The sequence below is a fragment of the Hemiscyllium ocellatum genome, chromosome 13 (genome assembly GCF_020745735.1).
Source record: "Hemiscyllium ocellatum isolate sHemOce1 chromosome 13, sHemOce1.pat.X.cur, whole genome shotgun sequence".
NCBI classification, from domain to species: domain Eukaryota; kingdom Metazoa; phylum Chordata; class Chondrichthyes; order Orectolobiformes; family Hemiscylliidae; genus Hemiscyllium; species Hemiscyllium ocellatum.
In genome coordinates this window covers 35,827,822-35,849,215 of record NC_083413.1, presented here as the reverse complement: position 1 = coordinate 35,849,215, position 21,394 = coordinate 35,827,822, and the positions used below count along the sequence as shown (strand labels likewise).

General features: G+C 38.0%; 1 protein-coding gene across 2 annotated transcripts; it reads left to right on the top strand.

Annotated features, from left to right (window-relative positions):
• Positions 1-58: 58 nt before the first annotated feature.
• lamp3 (lysosomal associated membrane protein 3) lies at positions 59-21,297 on the top strand. 2 transcript variants are annotated; one of them, XM_060834752.1, is made up of 6 exons: positions 59-406; positions 3,154-3,509; positions 5,235-5,351; positions 8,409-8,469; positions 10,999-11,172; positions 13,486-13,679. In XM_060834752.1, the coding sequence occupies exons 1-6, from the start codon at positions 367-369 to the stop codon at positions 13,629-13,631; spliced, it is 894 nt and encodes a 297-aa protein (XP_060690735.1). In that variant the 5' UTR covers positions 59-366; the 3' UTR covers positions 13,632-13,679. The 2 variants fall into 2 exon arrangements, with proteins under 2 accessions (XP_060690735.1, XP_060690736.1); XM_060834753.1 differs by lacking the exon at positions 13,486-13,679 and adding an exon at positions 17,358-21,297 and having other exon boundaries at positions 64-406.
• Positions 21,298-21,394: the final 97 nt, after the last annotated feature.

The window sequence follows — 21,394 nt, the reverse complement described above, 5'->3', positions numbered from 1 at the left end:
TTAGGGAGATGTAATTATACACCTCTAGAGTCAGCCGGGTTTGAACCTAAGCCTCTTAGCTCAAGGATAGGAACACTACCACATGGTCCCTCTCTAGATATTTTCAAATCAACTTATTTTACGATTTTATTACACAACTAGGGGAACTTGAACCCGAGTCTTCTGACGAAAAGGTAGAAGCACGACGATCGTGTCACAAGGACTCCTCCTGGTTGGCGATATTGAAACAGCTGCACCTCATCGTGAAAATTGAGTCTTCCATTTTTTTGATCTCACTTCCTACCTGTCTCAACTTTGTCCCGTGACTTAAGCCTTTATTGCTACGCAAGTGGCTTTTCAGCGACAACATCTCATTTATGCTTAACCATGAAGTGTTTGGTCCTAATCGCTGTCGTGGTTCCTTTATGTAAGTTGATTAGCATATTTTACAAAAATATACAGTTCTCCTTTCTTAAAATAATTAGCTTCTAATGCTGAATTCCTGATCTATTAGGTGATTCAACCGTGTTGTCAAATGCGTCAGTCAGGAATAGCAAAGGAAAAGTTCTGTTTGGAGTAGGGATTTTTTTTTAGTTTAATTATTAAACTCTTACCTACATGTCTCGGCCGGTGGGGCTAGACAGTTCGATTTGAGTTAACTAGTTATATGAAGGTTTTTTTTTCTAACTACCCGGGAATTGTAGAAAGCAAGTTCGAATTTACAATTTGTGTAACCTGAATAACTATTATAGGCTCTGCTTTAAAATTTGTTTTAGCACTGTCTCTGCAACAAGTTATTTTTTAAAGAGCCTGTCTTCAGAGATTTGTCTTTCAAGTTATTGGGTTGTTAGAGAAATCGTGGGCCAACACTATTTCAAGAATGGCCCTCACAATTGTGTTCTGCTAACTGTGTCCGCCCTGAAACGGCTAGTCCTAGTTGTTTTTATATTCACTTTCACTTACGGGACGTGGGCGTCGCTGTCTGGGCCAGGGTTATTCTGTTCCTACCGGCCTTTTGAGAAGGTGGTGCTGACTGAATACTGTACCTTGATGTTTTGGAGAATTCGTCCGCTCATCAAATGACGTCCTAGGATATCTAAGATCCGCCAAATTAGATACGTTAGTGTCCTTGGCCTATTTTACACTGAATTACATTTGAGCAAACTATACTTTGAATTTAATTGCTTATAAAAATTCTGTTTAACTTTTACTTTAGTAATAACGAAATTCTACAGACATACCAATTTAAGTGAAAATGTAATAACTTGTTAACCCAATAGCTGTCAACAAAGATTATTTAACACTGATACATTATGTACTAAACATTTAACCATTTATGTTTGGGAAATGTTTGTATGTAATTCAAATGTCAGTTCCTTGTCTATTAGCTTGATTCATATCCCACTCTAATTTGAAGCTTTTCATCATGTAAATAGTTTTCTTCAAAATCACTTAATTTTACAATTCTGTGCAATGGCTCATTTTCAGAAGTGGAATCTTCAATAAGACCGTTCTAGTGATGATTTTCAGGTTGCTGGTACAGCATGGACATTTAAAAACCTTTGTTGTTTTCTGGAGACTTTCATAGTAGGAAAATGGTTAAACTGTATAGATACTGAAACCACCTTGTCCAAGTTTACTGTCTTGTCTTTTGGGATGTGCACTACAAAGTCTCCATATCACTAGAAATTAAGAGCAAACCTGATTTATTTTTTTTTTAAAAAATCACTTTCTGTGGAGGGAATGGAGAGAGAAGCATTGAAACTTTTCAATCTATTCATGCAGAGCTGAAAATGTGTTGCTGGTTAAAGCACAGCAGGTTAGGCAGCATCCAAGGAACAGGAAATTCGACATTTCGGGCCAGAGCCTTCATCAGGAATGAGGAGAGGGTGCCAGGCAGGCTAAGATAAAAGGTAGGGGGGAGGGGCGATAGAGATGTGATAGGTGGAAGGAGGTCAAGGTGAGGGTGATAGGCCGGAGTGGGGTGGGGGCGGAGAGGTCAGGAAGAGGATTGCAGGTTAGGAGGGCGGTGCTGAGTTCAAGGGAATCGACTGAGACAAGGTGGGGGGAGGGGAAATGAGGAAACTGGAGAAATCCAAGTTCATCCCTTGTGGCTGGAGGGTTCCCAGGCGGAAGATGAGGCGCTCTTCCTCCAACCGTCGTGTTATGTTCTGGCAATGGAGGAGTCCAAGGACCTGCATGTCTTCGGTGGAGTGGGAGAGAGAGTTAAAGTGTTGAGCCACGGGGTGGTTGGGTTGGTTGGTTCGGGCGCACGGGGTGGTTGGGTTGGTTGGTTGGTTCTCCTCATTTCCCCTCTTCCCCCACCTTGTCTCCTCCATTTCCCCCCCCCGCCCCCTTGTCTCAGTCGATTTCCCTTGAACTCAGCACCGCCCTCCTAACCTGCAATCCTCTTCCTGACCTCTCTGCCCCCACCCCACTCCGGCCTATCGCCCTCACCTTGACCTCCTTCCACCTATGACATCTCCATCACCCCTCCCCCAAGTCCCCCCTCCCTACTTTTTATCTTAGTCTGCCCGGCACCCTCTCCTCATTCCTGATGAAGGGCTCTGGCCCGAAACGTCGAATTTCCTGTTCCTTGGATGCTGCCTAACCTGTTGTGCTTTAACCAGCAACACATTTTTCAGCTCTGATCTCCAGCATCTGCAGACGTCACTTTTTAATCTATTCAAGCAACCTTCTTCTTAAAATCATTGGCATCCATTTACCAATGTCTCAATATAATCAGTTGCTGAAACAAATATTTGACTATCAGGTGACTTTTTTTTGTCTTTTGAACTATTGGATCTAATGCACTTCACTCAAGCCACTATTTTGAACTTAATATAGTTCAGTAAGGATGGGGTAAAAATGCTTAAGTATGTTTTCATATGAAAGCAAGTTTAATCAATTGGACCTTTTTAATGTTTTATTTAAAAATGACGTCTGAACTCTTTAAATTCAATATAAAAAGATAGAATGACAGAGAGTAAGGTGAGGAAGCAGAGGCAGATTTCTTTCACTTGCCTTGACATGTTGAGCCTTGTGCCTAACACAAGGGCTACTGAACTACCTTTACCCAGCAGTCTGTTACAAACATTCTTAAAAAATACAATCACTTTGTTTGTTTAAAGTTGCCAACAAGAGTTTAGTTTTTTTAAAATTTTTGTTTTATAGGTTTGTGTGCAAGTTATGCTGCTTTGGAAGAAGATGCTGCATTACCATATATGTCAAGTACAATGACCAGTATAGTTAAACCTAATACAACTACCTCACATCCTACTACGACTACGCGTGTCACCAACACGACTGCACAGACTACGCATGTCACCAACACGACTGCACAGACTACGTGTGTCACCAACGCGACTGCAACAAATCTCTCAACTACCCATGTATTGACAACTGTGCCCCCTACTTTGACACCTAATTTTTCACTGCCTGAGACTGGACAGTACAATGTTTCAATCAAGAATGCTATTTGTATCAAGGCAACACTTGGAATACAACTTTTTGTCAAAGAACATACAGAGGCAAGTTTTTTTTTAATATCCTACTTTCTGATGGAAGCATGAAGAACTTTTTTTTTTCTCTCCAGAGTTTCCTGTTCATTATACTTGACCTTGTACTGTTAGTAAATGTGTTCTTTGGGTCTTGCACTGAACTTGTAATCAAATATGTGCAATGCCTTTTATAAGAAGCCTGGGACTTGTGCACCTTCTGAATCAGGTTGTAGAATTGGTACTGACTGTTTCACTTCAATTTTATTTTAACTTCCACTTTTTGGTCTAGACAGATGTGCTTCCTGTTTAAAGGTACAGAATGGGCGATTACATAAGATTCGAAATGTCCATATATCTGAAGGTTTGCAACTATACAAGTTTTTGAAAACTTTATTTTCACTAAATTAGCAGACCTCTCTTGACTGTTCCCCCAATCTTGTAGGAGTGGTTACTTGTGGATAGCATGTTGCTCAGAATAATGGGAACAGTGAGATTTAATTTGTTCTGGCTCAAGTGGATAATTGGGACATGCCACCACCCCATTCACTGTAAAATCGTGACATTGTAGTTTGGGGACCCAACAAGGAGGCTATTTGAAGGAAAAGATTATGCCACAAAAAGACACTTTTTTTGAACAAATCCTAGCATTCTCTGGTGTGATTAGTAGGTATTTAATGCATCTGTCTCTCCAACCTCACCAATCCACATCTCTCTGCAGAGACTCAGATGTAAAAAGCAAAGCTTCAGGTGGAGTAGGACATCTGACCGTTTCCCAATCTGGTGTTCAATGCTATGTGTGTAGCTGCCGAAGTTACTGTATGTTTTGTTTAATGACACTAAACAACTTTTAAAAAAATCCAGAACATTGTTGTATTATGAATGAGATAGGGTGATTGTTCAGGCCTTGACTTCCTTCCAAATTTACTCCTGACTTGTGTAATGTGGTTGATTTGGTGTGGGTATGGGTTATGACTAACCACAACACAAACCAAGTGATCTTCATTTTTTTTTTCAATTGTCCATCCAAGTCTGTAGCCATGGACTGAACTTGTTCAAGTCCTTCTGATTGTGGTTTGTAACATGGCTTGATGGTTTTCATTTTATAAATTTCCTATGGAGCTCTTGGGACCTTTTTTTTGTACATTTTTTAAAGGTGTCATATGTAAAAGTCAGAACAGACAATTGGTTAACATCTTTGCTGTGATATGCTGGTCACTGCATGAGTCACTTGTTGGAAAATCACTGAACCAATGAATAGTCAAGTGATTTGATGGCATTGTCTTGTTGTAGTGATGTGAGCCTTTGAGTCTTCTAACATGGTTTGCATAGGGTGTTTGATTCTAAACATCACCTGATGTGACTCTGGAGCCCTAAACTGGTGACAGTTTCTGGTGCAGAGGATGGTGTATGTATGATTCACTGGACTCTTGTTAGCCAACTGAGCCTTCAACTTCTGATTTGTAAAACTACAGGTGCTTGTAAAGACCCAGTGGAAAGATGATGCATCTTTTTTTAATTGATCTAAAATCCATCCAGTAGAATTGCATTGTTAGTCTCAGTATCAGGCTATGAAGTCAGTATCTATGATCTAATCAATATCTAAACCATGTCTAATTTTATCAAATTTAAAAACTGCATTTGCTGCCTTAAAATTTTCATTTTAATGGTGTTTATGCAATTCCAATTCTTAGAACAAAATGTTGCCACTTAGCAGCATTTCAGAACTGTTCAATATGTTATGTGAACTCTTCACAGGACTTCTACTTCAATATTCCACCAGCAAAGACTGTAGCTTCAGGAAAGTGTGGGAATCTTGCCTCCTGGATTATCTTAAAATTTAATTCCGGATTTGTAAACTTCACCTTTGTAAACGTGAGTTCATTACTAACATACCATAGACCATAACATTGTGACTTGTGTAGATTACTGCAGTTACAATACACTGTTAAACTGTGACTATCTATAAGCCAATGGTGAATTTCCTGTATTTGGGGGGGGGGTGGGAGGGGGAAGAGGGAGAGGAGTGGGTGGAAAGTGAGTGCTTGCAAAATTTGATCTTCATTTGTGTAGCCTTACACTTTACTAAAAGTAACAATTTCTTTTAAAAATGCTTTTAAAATAATACATTATATAAAGTTCCTAATTTGATCAGGTCAATGGCTTAATTAAATGTGTCACTGTGGGAACTTCTAAAACTTTAATGAAGCTTACATTTTGGAAAGCCATAGGAATAGTTAAGATTGTATAAAAGACCATTAAAGATGTTCGTGTGCGACAGACTTGTGACATATGGTTAAAGTTGCTCTTAAATGTGGTGGGGAGATGTAAGTTCTTTATCACCTTTCTAGTCCTAGGAAGTCTCAAAGCGCTTCAGAAACATACACCTTTTTTAGAAGTGTTGCTTTTACAATGGCCACTTGCAATAAACAATGAAGTTGCAACACCTAAAGTATTCTAACAAATGAAAAACATGGTAACTTGCTTTAGTGGTAATAGTTCAGGATAAATGTTGGTCAGGGCACCAGGAAATAGATGAATTCCAATAGTTTATCCAGTTTGTCAAAGCATAATTTTTCATGCTAAAATTTTTAAATATCTAAAGTGCTTCCCGTGCATTTTTTTTTCTTAGAACTGTTGTGCACCAGCAAGTATGACTACTAAATCATCTTGATGCAAAACTATCCATTTTGGGATGGACATCAACCTGTCAAATTGCTGTCACTGTCCTTAATCAACTATATTATCCAAATGATGATTACTTTGTGTACTTGAGATGAAAAAGCACTTTCAAGTGCCTTTATCAAACTTTACTGTAGTTCAGGAAAGAGATAACACAGTAAACTATAACTAATGTGGTTCTATCACTCCAACTGAGCTAGTGTACCTGGTGTGCAACTAACTTGCCTTCCTGTATTGTCCAACAGATATGTGCTGCAGAGGTCTAGGTTGTTGTCAAATTAATTCATAATGACTATACATTTTAATTGTGACACTTTTATGAAAACTTGAGAATCTTGTTAATTTTGGATACTGTAGTTTAATCTTTTACATATTGCAAACAATCTGAGTTGCTTTTGCAATTTTATAATCCAGCCTGATGCTGGATATCTGCTTGAAAATAAGGTACTTCAATAAATCAAAATTAAAACCAAGAACTTCAGATGCTGAAGATATGAAACCAGAACTAAAATACTGGAGGAAGGCAGCAGGTTGGACAGAATCTTTAGAGAAAGCAGTTAATGTATCGAATCCAGTGACCCTTTGATACACTTATTGCTCTGCTGTCCAGCTTGAGACCTCCCAGTACAACATGTGTGACCAGTGCTTTGCTATGAACTGGACCTCCTGACATCTGTTCTTTTAAGCTCCTCTTAAGCCAGGACTTGCCACTTGTTCCTTTCCATTATATGCCCCAAGACCAGTGAGCCTGATGTCAGGGGTGGGCAAAGTTATTGGAGAGAATCCTGAAGGACAGGGTGTACATGTATTTGGAAAGACCAGGGCTGATTTAGGGATACTCCACGTGGCTTTGTGCATGGGAAATCAGTAGTCTCAAACTTGATTGAGATTTTTTTTGAAAAAGTAACAGAGGATTGATGGCAGCATGGTGGATGTGATCTATATGGACTTCAGTAAAGCATTTTACTAGTTTCTCCATGGAATACTGGTTAGCAAGGTGAGATCTCATGGAATAAAAGGAGAACTAGCCATTTGGATACAGAACTGTCTCCAAGGTAGAAGACGGTGGTGGAGGGTTGTTTTTCAGACTGGAGGCCTGTGACCAGTGGAGTGCCACTAGGATCAGTGCTGGGTCCATTGCTTCTTATATAAATGATTTGGATATGAACATAGTAAGTTTGCAAATGACACCAAAACTTGATGTAGTGGACAGCAAAGAAGGTTACCTTAGTTTACAACAGGATCTTGATCAGATGGGCCAATGGGCTGAGGAATGGTAGATGGAGTTTAATTTAGATAAATGTGAGGTGCTGCATTTTGGGAAAGCAAATCCTAGCAGGATGTATACGCTTAATGGTAAGGTCCTAGGGAGTGTTGCTGGGGGAAAAAAAAGACATCTTGGAGTGCAGGTTCATAGCTCCCTGAAAGTGGAGTCGCAGATAAATAGGATCGTGAAGGAGGCATTTGGTATGCTTTCCTTTATTGGTTAGAGTATTGAGTACAAGAGTTAGGTGGTCATGTTGCGGTTGTACAGGACATTGGTTAGGCCACTGTTGGAATATTACATGCAATTCTGGTCTCCTTCCTATCAGAAGGATGTCCTAAAACTTAAGGGTTCAGAAAAGGTTTACAAGGATGTTGGAGGATTTGAACTGTCGGGAGAGGTTGAATAGGCTGGGGCTGTTTTCCTTGGACTGTTGGAGGCTGAGGGGTGACATCATAGTGGCTCATAAAACCTTGAGGGATATGGATAGGGTAAACTAAGTGTTTTCCCTGGGGTGGGGGGAGTCCAGAACTAGAGGGGAAAGATTGAGACTGAAGGGGGAACTTTTTCACGCAGAGGGTGGTGCATGTATTGAATGTGCTGCCAGAGGAAGTAATAGAGGCTAGCACAATTGCAGCATTTAAAGGCATCTGGGTGGGTGTATGAATAGGAAGAGTTTGAAGGGATATGGGCCGGATGGTGGCAAATGGGACTAGATTAGGTTAGGATATCTGGTCAGCATGGATGAGTTGGATTGAAGGTTCTGATTCCATGCTGTACATCTGACTCTAAGTGCTCTAATTTATATGTACTCATCAACTTTAATTAGCCTATATGGTTAATGAATACATCAGCTAAGAGAACTGCCTTTAATCAAAACTAGATTCTGACACTACTTTTTTTCCTCCTTTGGGCGTGGAGTTTATTTTTTTTTTTGAAATGTGTGATAATTAGTGATTCTTACCTATAATATCTTTTCCTTGCAGGATGGAAAACACTACTATGTCAGTGAAATAAGTGTTGCTCTGAATACCATGAAAAACTTGGGTAACTTGATAGCTTAATGACTATAAAATCTGACATCTGAATTACGATTATTGTAATTGCCTGAAATGAGCTTGTGTGCATTTAATTGGACTTCTATCCAACTGCAGTGACTTAGTGAATCACTTCATATGTGGTACATTACCAATTTTCTTTCTTCACTGGGATACATTTCCCTGAACTTAATCTCTATCAATGTCAGGTTAATGTGGCAAATATTGCTGTAATGCTAACTGGGAATTGAACTCTGTTCACTGTGGCATCGCTGTTTTTTTTTTGTAGAAAATGGTTTTGTCTGCTTGCTTTTTTTTTCCTATTACAAATCCATCTAAAATCCCATCCAACCTCTTTTTAATTCCTTCTAATATTGCAAGAGGTCAAAGTGTAACTGTCCTGGTGAGCAACACTTCTCACCATCCTACTATCTGGCACAGGGTGAAATTTCGCTTGTGTGAAAATATTGAACATTTCATAACTTCTGTTTCTAGTTTAGACTTGAGAGATTTGTGTAATGTCAATATTCAATAATACTATTGTGCTTTTAAAACCCTGTTGCCTTAAATGTTCATTCAGCACAGACTCGCTCTTTGGTCAACTGGTCCATACTGACCAGACTTCCTAATCTGATCTCTTCCCAGTTGCCAGCACTTGGCCCATAACCATCCTAAACCTTTCCTAATCACATACCCATCAATGCTTTTAAATGTTGTAATTGTACTGGCCGCCTCCATTTCTATGACTGCTCATTCCATACACTCACCACCCTCTATGGAAAAGTTATTCCTTGAGTCCCTTTTGTTTTTAATTGTTTATCTCTTGTTGAACCTTCTAGTTTTGCACTCTTGAAGGTGGGGTGGGGAGACTTGTTCACCTTTATCTATGGCCCTCATGATTCTTAAACCTCAAGTCATCCTGTAATAGACTCTGACAGCTCAAAACATTCTTAAGGAGGCAGCCCAGACCATAACTTTGCAATTTATTTTGGTAAGTGAACAGAATAAAGAACCCCTTCAGAACTCTGCCTATCCAAACTGGACCTAATTATGCTTTTCTGAACACCTACAACAGACTCAGTAACCAATCTCCCTTTTAAAACCAGTACAAATGGAACACTTGCTTACACGTTGAAGGGCAGAAAGAGTTTCCACACAGCTCACTGTTGAATTCCTCACCAGTTCAGGACTGAACTGGAACAGCTAGAGAGCTGACCACTCCTCCTCTTATACAGAGTCACTTCTAAAACGAGACCATTCTGGTCTGAAGTTTCATCAGTTTACATATAAACAAGACTTCTCAAAATCCTTTTCAGCTCTGTACCAAACCAGACTCGGAGCCTGGCCTGGTTTATTACCCTTCTGAAAATTAAAGGACAGAGTATCCTTGGGCCAAAAAACAGCCTTTTTCCTTCAGAAAAAAGGACTAGCTTTGTGTCAACCTATCTCCCTTGCTCTGAAGAGTGTGGAATGGTGGGGGGGGGGGGGGAAATAGCCTCAGCCTTTTCCTGTAATTGAAACCTGCAGCACCGTTGTAAATCATTTCTATACCCTCCAGTTTAACGTCCTCCCTATCGATGTGGAAACCACAATTATACACAGTATTCTAAAAGTGGCCTCACTAATGTCTTGTACAGGTGCAACATGACGTCCCAACTCCTATACTCATTGCACTGACCAATAAAGGCAAGTGTACCAAACACCACCTTTCACCACCACCCTGCCTACATGTGCCTTTGAAGGAACTATGCACCTGCACACCTAGTTGTTTTGGTTTGGCAACACTCAGGTCCTGCTCTTAACTGTAAAAGTCCTGCCCCAGTTTGCCTTGGGTAAATGAGGCATTAATTTTTCAAAAATGCAAACAAATGCTAATTGGATAATCTGATCAATCTTATCATTGTACATGGATAATCTTCACTGTCCTCTACACCTATTTTGATGTGACCTGCAAACTTACTGACCATATGTCCTATATTCACATTCAGATCACTTCAGTATGGTGAGATCTTTGTTACACATGTCTACCATGTGGAACTTTGTCAAATGCTTCGAAATCCAATGTTCACTGCTCTGCCACCTTGAATCTTGTTTGTCACCTTCTCCTTACTCACCACTGAAATCAGGCTCACCAGTCAACAGTTCCTCTACTATTCCTTGCAGCCCTTTAAGGGAAAGGTAGGATTGAAGTTAAAATCTGATCATGAGTGATCCGATTAAAAGACCAAGCAGCTACAAGAGCCCTAACGTGATGCCCCCTGAGGGGAGAAAATAAAGTCAGATAGGTCATCAATCATTCCCTCTAATGTGTGTGTGTTTTTTTTTTACTTTTAAAATATTGGAAAAATGCTGTTTTAATGAAAACAGCCACTGCTCCAGGGAGAGAAGTCTCATGTTGACAGTTAAATATTATTTGATTTAAAATATTGTAGAGAGCAAAGGACCTGGATTTAAATCCTGAGTTCCTGGCAGCATGTGCATAATTGCTGTCAATGTTCTGTTTCTGGATATGGTTTTTTGTTGTTTTATTTTCTTACAGAGAAATATTATATGGGTACTGTGAAGAATCTAAAGTTGTTCAAGGCTACACTTGGGCATTCTTACAAGTGCAAAAGCAAGCAGGTTGTGGATATTTCAGCCAATCCATTATGGATTCTTCTTGTTAATACTCAACTCCAAGCGTTTGACATTACTGGTGGAAAATTTGGTAAAGGTAAGGTCCTATCTATTTTCGCAAAACTGAGAACAGTGCTTGAAAAATGTTGAAACTTCACTTTCATCTCCTGTAAACCAGATTTAGTCAATGGCTAACTTCAGTCTGGCAGGTATCCTAAAAGGCAATGTAGTATTGGGTTTCTTACATGTCAGTTATCTTTTGGATTGGTCCAAGATGACCAATCCAATTCTGTTCATAGGTTTTCTTCAAAATTTAATATTTATTTATGACTAGAGCATTATTATGACTAACCAATTCAAATCCAATTTAAATGACGGCTACTTATTACACTAAATTGTATTCAAAAGTTATCATGCATTCTGCTGGTGTCCTTAGAAGTTGACCAAAGAAATTTTAATTAGGAGCTGCCTCCCACCCTAAAGTCCTAACTAGTAGGATTAGTAGAATTTTGGAGAAGAGACATGCAGGCAGGGGAATAGGTTTTTTGAGTTGTTCAGGAGTTAGCAGATTTCATTTGTCTCTTTTTTTTCTCCTCCTGGCTAACTAAAGTCAGGCAGTACTCCAAATCCGAATTGAGGATTTAATTTCCCTGAGGGTTCCTAACATAACTAGTTAACCATCTGAAACCTAAACATATTAGGTTGGTGAGGTTTTTCTATGTGTGGGTAGATAGGAACTGACCATTGGTCATACTTAAGAATTTTTTGGGCAAATAATCAAAAGCTAACTTGGGCTTTAAGAATGATAAAGGAAGAAAGCATTAAAGATGTTCAGGCTAGATCCACAATTACCAGTGAGAAGTCAAAAAAAATCTGAAATATAGATGAGACTTGGGGTGACGTTATCCTTTTGGCTTTTATTTTTCCAGACAGATTATTATAGGCTTTCTGGAATCTAAGTTGAAGGGCTTTTGGGTCAGTTTGCTTATAGCTACCAGACACTGTCTCAACAAAAAGGTTTTCAAGTTTTTTTTAAAATGAAACTTGTGCAATGAAAGGGAAGTGGCCAGTTCTGTGTGTCTCTATTCACCAAAAGCGGTCAGGCAGTTTTGAAGCTGTTGGACCAAGAAGCAGGTCCATGCTGATACTCCCGCATGTCTCTGATCTAAGATCCTGTGTTTCACTTGCCTTGTGCCAAGGGATGTTTGTGGGGATTGTTGCAAGTGTTAATGACAGCATCATGAAGTTGGTATAATCATCTGGGTTTTTGGATAAGTTATTCAGTTTTTTTTTTCTTCTTGTTTGACCAGCTGCATCACTCCTGGAATATTTGTTACACCTGCACAAAACAACTGATGAAGTTAGGGTCTGGGCTACTTGATGTTTTGAAGGGATCTGGCCTGGTCCATAAAAGTGCAGGCATTTGGAGGGGTAAAGCTGAATATGAAGTTTCATTCATTCCTTCAATGGTTTTTTTTAAACAAAAACTCCAGTAAATAAATCCAAATCTTCCCCCTCCACTTTCCTTTCTAAACCTGACATTGAATTTGCTAATCTGATATCTCTTGGTTTAATTTCAGCAATGTTCATTCTCTCATTTGGTCTGAAAAGTTGAAGGTACTAGATATTTGCTTGCTTTGACCATAAAGATCTCAAATGACATCACAGGATTCTGTCCTCTTGCATGATTGGTTGATAACTGATGCACCACATGCCCAATCTGTTTCTTTAGGAAGCTTGTCATTTCAGAGGGTTATAATGTTCAAATGGTGGCAGTGGTTAGCACTGCTGCCTCAGCACCAGAGACCCAGGTTCAATTCCTGCCTCAGGCAACTGTCTGTGTGGCGTTTGCATGTTCTCCCCGTATCTGTGTGGGCTTCCTCTGGGTGCTCTGGTTTCCTCCCACAGTCCAAATATGTGCAGGTTAGGTGAATTGGCCATACTAAGTTGCCCATAATGTTAGGTGAAGGGGTAAATGTAGGGGAATGGGTCTGAGTGGGTTGCTCTTCAGCGGGTCACCTGTGGACTTGTTGGGCCGAAGGGCCTATTTCCACACTAATCTAATCTTTTTGTCTGAATTTCAATTGACTAGAGAAGCAAAACAACTGTTGCTGGAAAATGATTAAACTAGAAACTCTAAAGTTGCATTTTTTTTTCAATTCACTATCATCCATATTTGGGTCTGCATTCTGATCAGGCATAAACGTGCATCGTGCTTTGAAACCTCTACCTCAAAGGTAGAAAATGCCCATCAAGTGTTTTATTGTTTTATTATTGTCACAGGAGTGTACCATGAGTTTTTAGAGTCTGGATTCACTTTTCAGTAACACATTCTCTAGATTGAGTGACTGACATTTTCTTTAAACATTTATACCTGAAGTTTAATGGCTGATCTGACTCTCATTTATAGTGGCAAAATGTGAAATGGATGCTGAGAGCAAACTGATTCCAGTATTAGTGGGAATTGCTTTGACAGGATTGATCCTAACTGTGATCATTATGTATACAATTGATAGAAGACGGAAATTTCAAGAATATGAAGCTATTAAGGGATGAATAAATTCAGCAAGATTTGTTGAAATGGACATAACTCTACTACTTTTCTATCTATAGCAACTTGAAGAAAACTTGTTTCACCAGTATGTGTAAATAAAACATTTTTAATGCTGTTTGGAAAGGAGATTTACAGTTTGTTCCCTAAGTTAACAAATAATTAACTTGTGTACAAAGTGTGTATGCTTGTCAATAAACCCATCAGTGCATTTTAAAATAAAGCATTCTATCATTTGTGTAAAGATTTTCTGAGGATTGGTTTGTTAAACTTGTTACATCCATACTGTGTCATAACCAAACCCCAGTAAGTCATTTTTGTTTTAAAACTAGCACAGATCATTTTCAAAAAGTGATTTTTGATATGTTTCCTAATTGTTTCATTGGGGTGAATTTATTGTCAAGTGTACTGAGGCACCGTGAAAAGCTCTCTTACAAGCAATACAGGCAAATCAAAGTTTTTAGTAGCATTCACACCTAAATAATGGGTAAACAGCAGCAAAAACAAAAGTACAGGCAAATGTTAAGTGAGTCCATTCAGTACCCTAACAACAATAGGGTAGAAATGTTACAAAACTGGCTGGTTTGTGTGGTCAGATGTCTGTGCCTATTTTCTTTGGCAGGATGTTACTCATGTCCCCCCCACAAAGTTAAGAGGTGGAACGAGTAGAGAGTGTCAAGTTCCTGGGAGAAGTTATCCACAATAAGCTTTCTTGGATGCGTGGACACTGGTTACAAAAGCCCAACAATGTCTCCTCTTCCTCAGGCAGCTGAGGAAATTTTGGCACAAGGGCAAATACTTTTATAAATGCGCCATTGAGAGCATTCTGTCTGGATGTATCATTACCTGGTATGGCAACTGTACCATTCTTCAAGATTGGAGACAGTTAGAGTAGTGAACTCGGCCCAGACGATCACAAAGGCCAACCTCCTATCTATAAAATCCATCTACCACGCCTGGTGTCAAGAAAAGGCTGTCAGCATTCTCAAAGATCCATCCCACCCTGGCAATGTGCAGAAATATTAGACTTTTCAACATTCACTTGAAAATTGCACTTTTTTTTCTAGCACTTAACTCAATATTAACTTGGAATTTTGTTGAGGCTACATATCTAATTTAGTATAGAAATTCTTTGTGACCCTGTATTTTCTAAGGTTTGAGATTGGTATTCAGTCAATCTACTGAGCAAAACTGGGAAGTATTCAGTGATGTTACTTTGTTTAAACCTGTATCCTATATCCCTTGTTTAGCTAGGTGATGATTAACCAAAATATGTTGCCAGTTTTAACCTTTCCTAGGTCCTGCACACATGTATTGTTTTTCTTTGTGATGAGAAAATAAGTTGCTGGAAAAGCTCAGGAGGGCTGGCTGCATCTGTGAAGAGAAATCCAAGATAATCTTTCTGGTGCGGTGACCCTTCCTCCGTTTTGATTTCTCTTCACGCATACTGCCAGGCCACCTGAGCTTTTCCAGCAACTTTTCTGTTTTTGTTTCTCATTCAGTGTCTGCAGTTCTTTTGCTTTAACTATTTGTTTCAAACATAATCAGGTTTAAAAACAAGCTTCACAACTGAATGTAATTCTGTACATTGTGGCAATCGCATTCTTCAGGAAAAGGTTGCTATTAAGCAAATTATTTTCTTCCTCAGCCAGTTAGATGCAGTTTTATTTTAGCGTTCACTGTTAGGGTCTATAAACCTGTGGCTATTCAGCTTTTCCTGAAGAAGGGCTCGTGCCCGAAACATCGATTCTCCTGCTCTTTGGATGCTACCTGACCTCCTGTGCTTTTCCAGCAACACATTTTCAGGTATTCAGCTTTTGTATGGTATCATTAAATTCAAGACAAGATGGGAGATGGCCTGGTGGTAATCTAGCCTAATGCTTAATCCAGACACCCTGAATGTTCTGAGGATTCTGGTTTAAAGACTGTGGTTTAAATCTTGCTATGATAGATGATGGAATTTGAATTCATTAACTTACAAATTTGACATACTTAATAATGACTGAAACCATTATCAATTGTCAGGGGGAAAATCCAACTGATTCACAATGTTCTCTAGGGAAATATTTGCTGTCCTTACCTGGACTGGCTGACATGTGACTCCAGACTCACTGCAAAGAGGAGGAACAACACTTCTACAATGTATTTGCCAAAAACGGATACCCTTGCAATTTCATCAACAGATGCCTAAGGGAAAGACAACGGAATGAGCTCATGCCACAACCTAAAGGACCAGCCATGTTACCATACATCAAGAACATTTCTGAACTGACAGCCAGACTACTACGACCTCTAGGACGCAACAGCATACACACCAACAGCCACTCTCAAACAACAACACATCAGAACAAAGGACCTTATACCCAGCATGAGCAAAACCAACGTAGTGTACAAAATCCCATGCAAAGACTGCACAAAACACTACATAGGACAAACAGGAAGACCGCTAACAATCCATATCCATGAACACCAACTAGCCACGAAATGACACGACCAGCTATCCTAAGTAGCCACACATGCAGATGACGAGCAACATGAGTTCGACTGGGACAACACTACTATTATAGGACAAGCCAAACAGAGAACAGCCAGGGAATTCCTAGAGGCATGGCACTCATCCACCGATTCAATCAATAAACACGGCGACCTGGACCCAATATACCGACCACTGCAGCGGACAGCTGGAATTGATACAATAAATCAATGGGAATGGTATAGACTGAATTTTTTAAAAAATGCAATGTAGTGACCTGAGAGAGAAGATGATTTATAGTCAAGTCCATGAGAATATTTTTGTTCATAATGGTATACAGTAATATAATTGTTTCAATACTCATAAAGGACAATCTATGAATGAAATAGTTAAGAAAATTGTTGGAAAATAAATATTTCTTGGTATGTCCAAATTAAGTAAATGTTCTCTTAAAATCCATCTTAAAGATTACCATTGAGATCGAAAAGAGTGTGCTCTAGGTTCAATATCTTAATAATCTTGATCAATTCAAGAGTTGGAATGTTAAATAAAAGCAAAGGTTTCCAGGCATATGTTGGAAACATGACCGATTAAAATTTAATAGGCAGTGTTCCAATCCTTTTTATAAAAAACGATGTTTTAAAAACAGATGGCTCTTGGACGTAGAGGGGATGTTTCCTCTTGTGGAACAATCTAGAATGAGAGGTCATCATTTTAGGATAAGGGGTAGCAGATTTAAAATAGACAAGGAGAAAGTACTTCTCTTAAAGGGTCATGAAACTGTGGAATTCACTATCTCAGAGTTTGGATGTAGTGACATTGAATAAATTTAAGCGGGACGGTAAGATGGGATCATTTATGATTATATTGAATATAATCTGCAGGTTTAAGGGGCAGAATTTCACACGTACATAATTCGTATTGTTCTTGTTACTGTTTCTAAACATTAATCTTAATATCATGATGCATGATTATGGTACTTTGAAGAGTGCTTTCACATTCTGCAAACCTGTTAACCTTTTAATTTAAACTATAAATCAGTGATTTTGTTGATGGCATTAAGAAATTTTATGAATTTGACAAATGACAGTTGATATATCAGAAGTTTTTTTGATTATAGTACATTCAATTTCACGTTGAAGGCATTCTTTCAAGTACCATCGTGATGGATTACACTAGCTGTCATATTTGATTGTAAAGGGAATAACGTGAATTATACAAAAATAAGGTTTACTCCTATCCTTCCTTTCTTTTATAGTGGAGGAATGCTTCTTGGATTATAGAATTATTGTGCCCATCTGCTTTGGAGTGTCTCTTTTTGTGTTGATCATCATCGTAATCATCGTGTACTTGTATTATCGACGTCGAAGATTTGCAGGCTATCAGCGAATCTGAGAAAAGAGATCGAATGTAGTAAGAAAGATGCTACTAGCCTCTTCACTTAGTTTTCACTTGTCATTATTATTGAAGATGTGCATCTCAGTTGAATTTTGATTTCCTCTCTATTCAACTTACATGGTTTGTTTCAAATATGCATTGATATACTGGTGGAGGATTAGCTTACCATTGAGTCATTATATCTCTACATGGTGTTATGATTACTTTTATGTCTTTTATATCAGAATTACTGGGAATTAAAACTATAATTAGTTTGGAGTAATGTAGCTTTTCTGTAGAGGCTTAGCAATTCTAATTTTGAAACATATTGTGATGGCAAATGCATTTTGATTATGTTCTTTTGACTTTTTTAAATCTGAAAACAAAGAAGTACAGGGATTCTATCCTGTAAATTGGTTTCATTTTGATTTCGTACAAAATGCATTTTTCTACAAACAGTTAACAACAATTGGTCAATTTATGGAGAACAGCAATAATTTCAGTCAAAGTTAGCTGTTTTTCAATATTACTTTTTAGGTTTTTAAAAATTGATTTTAAGATCTTCTGTGGAATGTTTTATTTTCTGGAGCTATCCTTAAAAGTTTTTCTGTGCTTCATGTGTATTCACTGCTTTCAGTAATTTGATTATAAATGCTTCAACAATACATATCTAAATTAATTAATTTTAGTTACTTTTAAATCATAAGTTTTAGAAATGAAAAGGCATACGTTGCTAACAGTATGAAGTAATTTCATTAATGGTCGCTGACATTTATAAATGTCAATAAATTGCAATATCCTTTATATAGATTACAATTCTTACAAATACCTTATTGCTTTTTTAATTATAAGCTTGTACCAATAAATGAAACAGGACAATGAAGCTACATTTACAGAAGAATAAAGCTTCTTAATATCTGATGAAGAATGTAAGATATTAAGAAATGTTTGCATTGGTTTTGCTTTCTGTTATCCGCTTCTCCCAGCTGAAATGTGGGTTTCTGTTGAAGGAAACAGTATGTTTGAGTAATTAAAGCAAACTGATAAGAGTTCCTGACTTATGCTGAATGCACAATCGCATCTAATGTATTTGAACTTGTGCCCCAATGAGTGGAGGATTGGATTAGAATAGCATATTAATTTGGTTGTTCTCAATAAGCAAAGCCATACAAACCAGCCCATGCTTGCTAAATGAAAAACACAGGATCTAACATTGGATGTGATTCCACAACTGGACATGTGCTAAATAAACCTGAGTGTGAGAGAATTATGCTGATAAACAATTTAGAATTGTCAACTGGGCTCAGTGTGGTGTATTTGTGCCTGTTGGAAGCAACATATTAATGCATAAGATCTCTGTTCTTTGCAGCTAAAGAGTACACAGTGTTCCTGTTTTAACTGAACAAAGTAGGTGATAGCAATTCTCTGGTTCATTTTTTATTTGAAGCAATAACTCAGTCATCATCCAAATGTTACATTTTCAATGGCAATACCGCTACCAATCAGAATCTAGTTACCAACCAATTGGAATTTTCCACTCCTGTAGTATAAATATTTGTTTTTGCTTGATGTTGGTAATTCCTGTGAATTGTCCTAATGAGTGCAAGGAGTTTATAAATACTTTTAACAGCATGAGGAGCTTCCCATTTTTTAATTCCTTTGTTTGGAACAAAGATTTTTAAAATTCTTTTAGAATGCAGTTAAGGCACACTTCCATTAAACTATAACTTGCTAGTTTAAAATTAAGGAGACAATTACAAGATTTTACTAAAAGAGGAATTTTTTTGTGTACTAATACTAGACAAAATAGGTTATCAAATGCACATACAGACAGGTATAAAGTTGTTTAAAAATGGTATGAGTGTATACCACAAAAAGGAAGATCCAGTATGTAGTTTAAATGTCCTCAGAGTCCTAAAGGTTTACATTTAACTTAAGGCTTCGGTTGTTTAACTGATAACTTGTATCCTCCACAATATCAAAATTTGTACATATCTTTTTGTTCTCAGTGAATGGTTTACTACCAGATATTGTTTTATTTGAGAAACTTAGACAAAAGGGAGAGACAGAACCTTCCAGTTCTACTGTTACAAACCCATTTGTCCTTTCTCTGATCTGCCCAAAAGCTGTGGTATTTAAGTTCATGTGTATTTCCATGCCTAATGTAATTGTTTTTCAAGCTGAAAAATTTGGGATGCGTTTTTCAACTTGATATGTGAAACTTCCAGAAAAGTGCAAATCAAACAAGAAATAGAGATCTGAGTGAGTCGTTTGAGTCATTTCGATGACATGTTAATTTCAGAACAGGCTGGATCTTGTTTATTGATGGTTTCATGAAACTTGGTCAGGTGATCATTGTGGCTATCTTAGATTACTTATGTGTTTTTCATTTTTTTGAAACCATTTTGTTCATGAAAATCTCAGATATTCAGATTAGAATACGGAAATTACAAATTGGTCCATTTTTACCAGTCATAACACGTTTGAGGCTTTGATTTCATCTGTGAATCTCTTCTGTTTGTCTATGACTTTCATTAATACAAATAAACCACTTTGTATAATTGTGTCTTTATTTTAGAATTGTTAATAAGAGAAAAATGTTCTTACATCTATATAAGTTAAAGACTTGATACTTTTAAACCTACTTTATATTTTGATTTTTTATTTTTCAACTAAGGAGCATCTGTCATACAGTGGCCCTAGAAATCCCAAAGAGTGGCAACCATCATTGGATTGCAGCTCTCCTCAATCTTCTGTGAACTGACACAGCTCCGTGATTCCTTAGAGACTTTCCAAGTCCATGATTTTCCAGAAATGTGGTATGAAGCATCTCTCAGAGAGCTCTCTTGAAGTGAAATAGAGTTGGAGGAAAACAGAGAATGCCCACAAACTGCCATATGCTATACTGAATAGATGTGCGATATTGAAGAGGTGAATGAATAGGGTGTTTCAGCTAAGTCACTTAGGGTAGGGCAGATTGGCGGGGTGGTCGGGTTGAAGATGGTGTTTGTGTCAAGAGTTTGGTCAGGTTGGGATACACTTGAGGGAGGGGGTGTGTAAATGATGGATGGGTTTAGCAGTAAAGCTACTCAGATGTTAAACTAGACTTTAATCTATTTAACAGTCACTGTGTAACAATGCAGGTATGCATTGTGGAATTCTCCGGTGTTCTCCAGCTCAAGATCAGAGATAGTGGCAGAATATCATTTAAAAACAAGGGAATAGCCCATCAGAAATTGAAACTCCCTGGGTAATCTGTATATGAGTCCATGTGCTGGGTCTTCCACAGGATTCCAATGAACATCTAAGTCATATGCCCAGTCTCTGGCAATCCAGAAACTGGAAGGTCATTGTTGATCGATTAATTGATCATTTAAGTGAAACTATAAACACGTCAGAATGCTGGTTTGATAAAATAATTACTACATTACTAAAACTTAGAGCTGTCGGTGTTGGACTGGGGTGGGCTAAGTTAAAAATCATACATCAGGGTTATAGTCCAACAGGTTTATTTGGAAGCACTAGCTTTCGGAGCGCTGCTATTTGTCAGGTGTTTGATGAAGGAGCGGCGATCCGAAAACTAGTGCTTCCAAATAAACCTGTTGGACTATAACCTGATGTTGTGTGATTTTTAAATGACTGCATTACTATAGCTTTAGTAATAGCAGCCACTCGATCTTGTGAGCAGGATTAATTGACTTCTATGGAAATAAAATTTTAAAAGTTCACAGATGTAAGATAAATGTGGATGATGTGATCTGGACATTTGTAATGTCATTTGTAGCTACCTTTTGCTTTAATAAACTAGCTTTTTTTTAAAACACTGCCATTAATGATCTTGTTTAAACTTCTGCCTCCTGATAGTGCGTAAGACTCCTATATTTTGAACATTGAGTCAATGTCAATTATTACCATGAT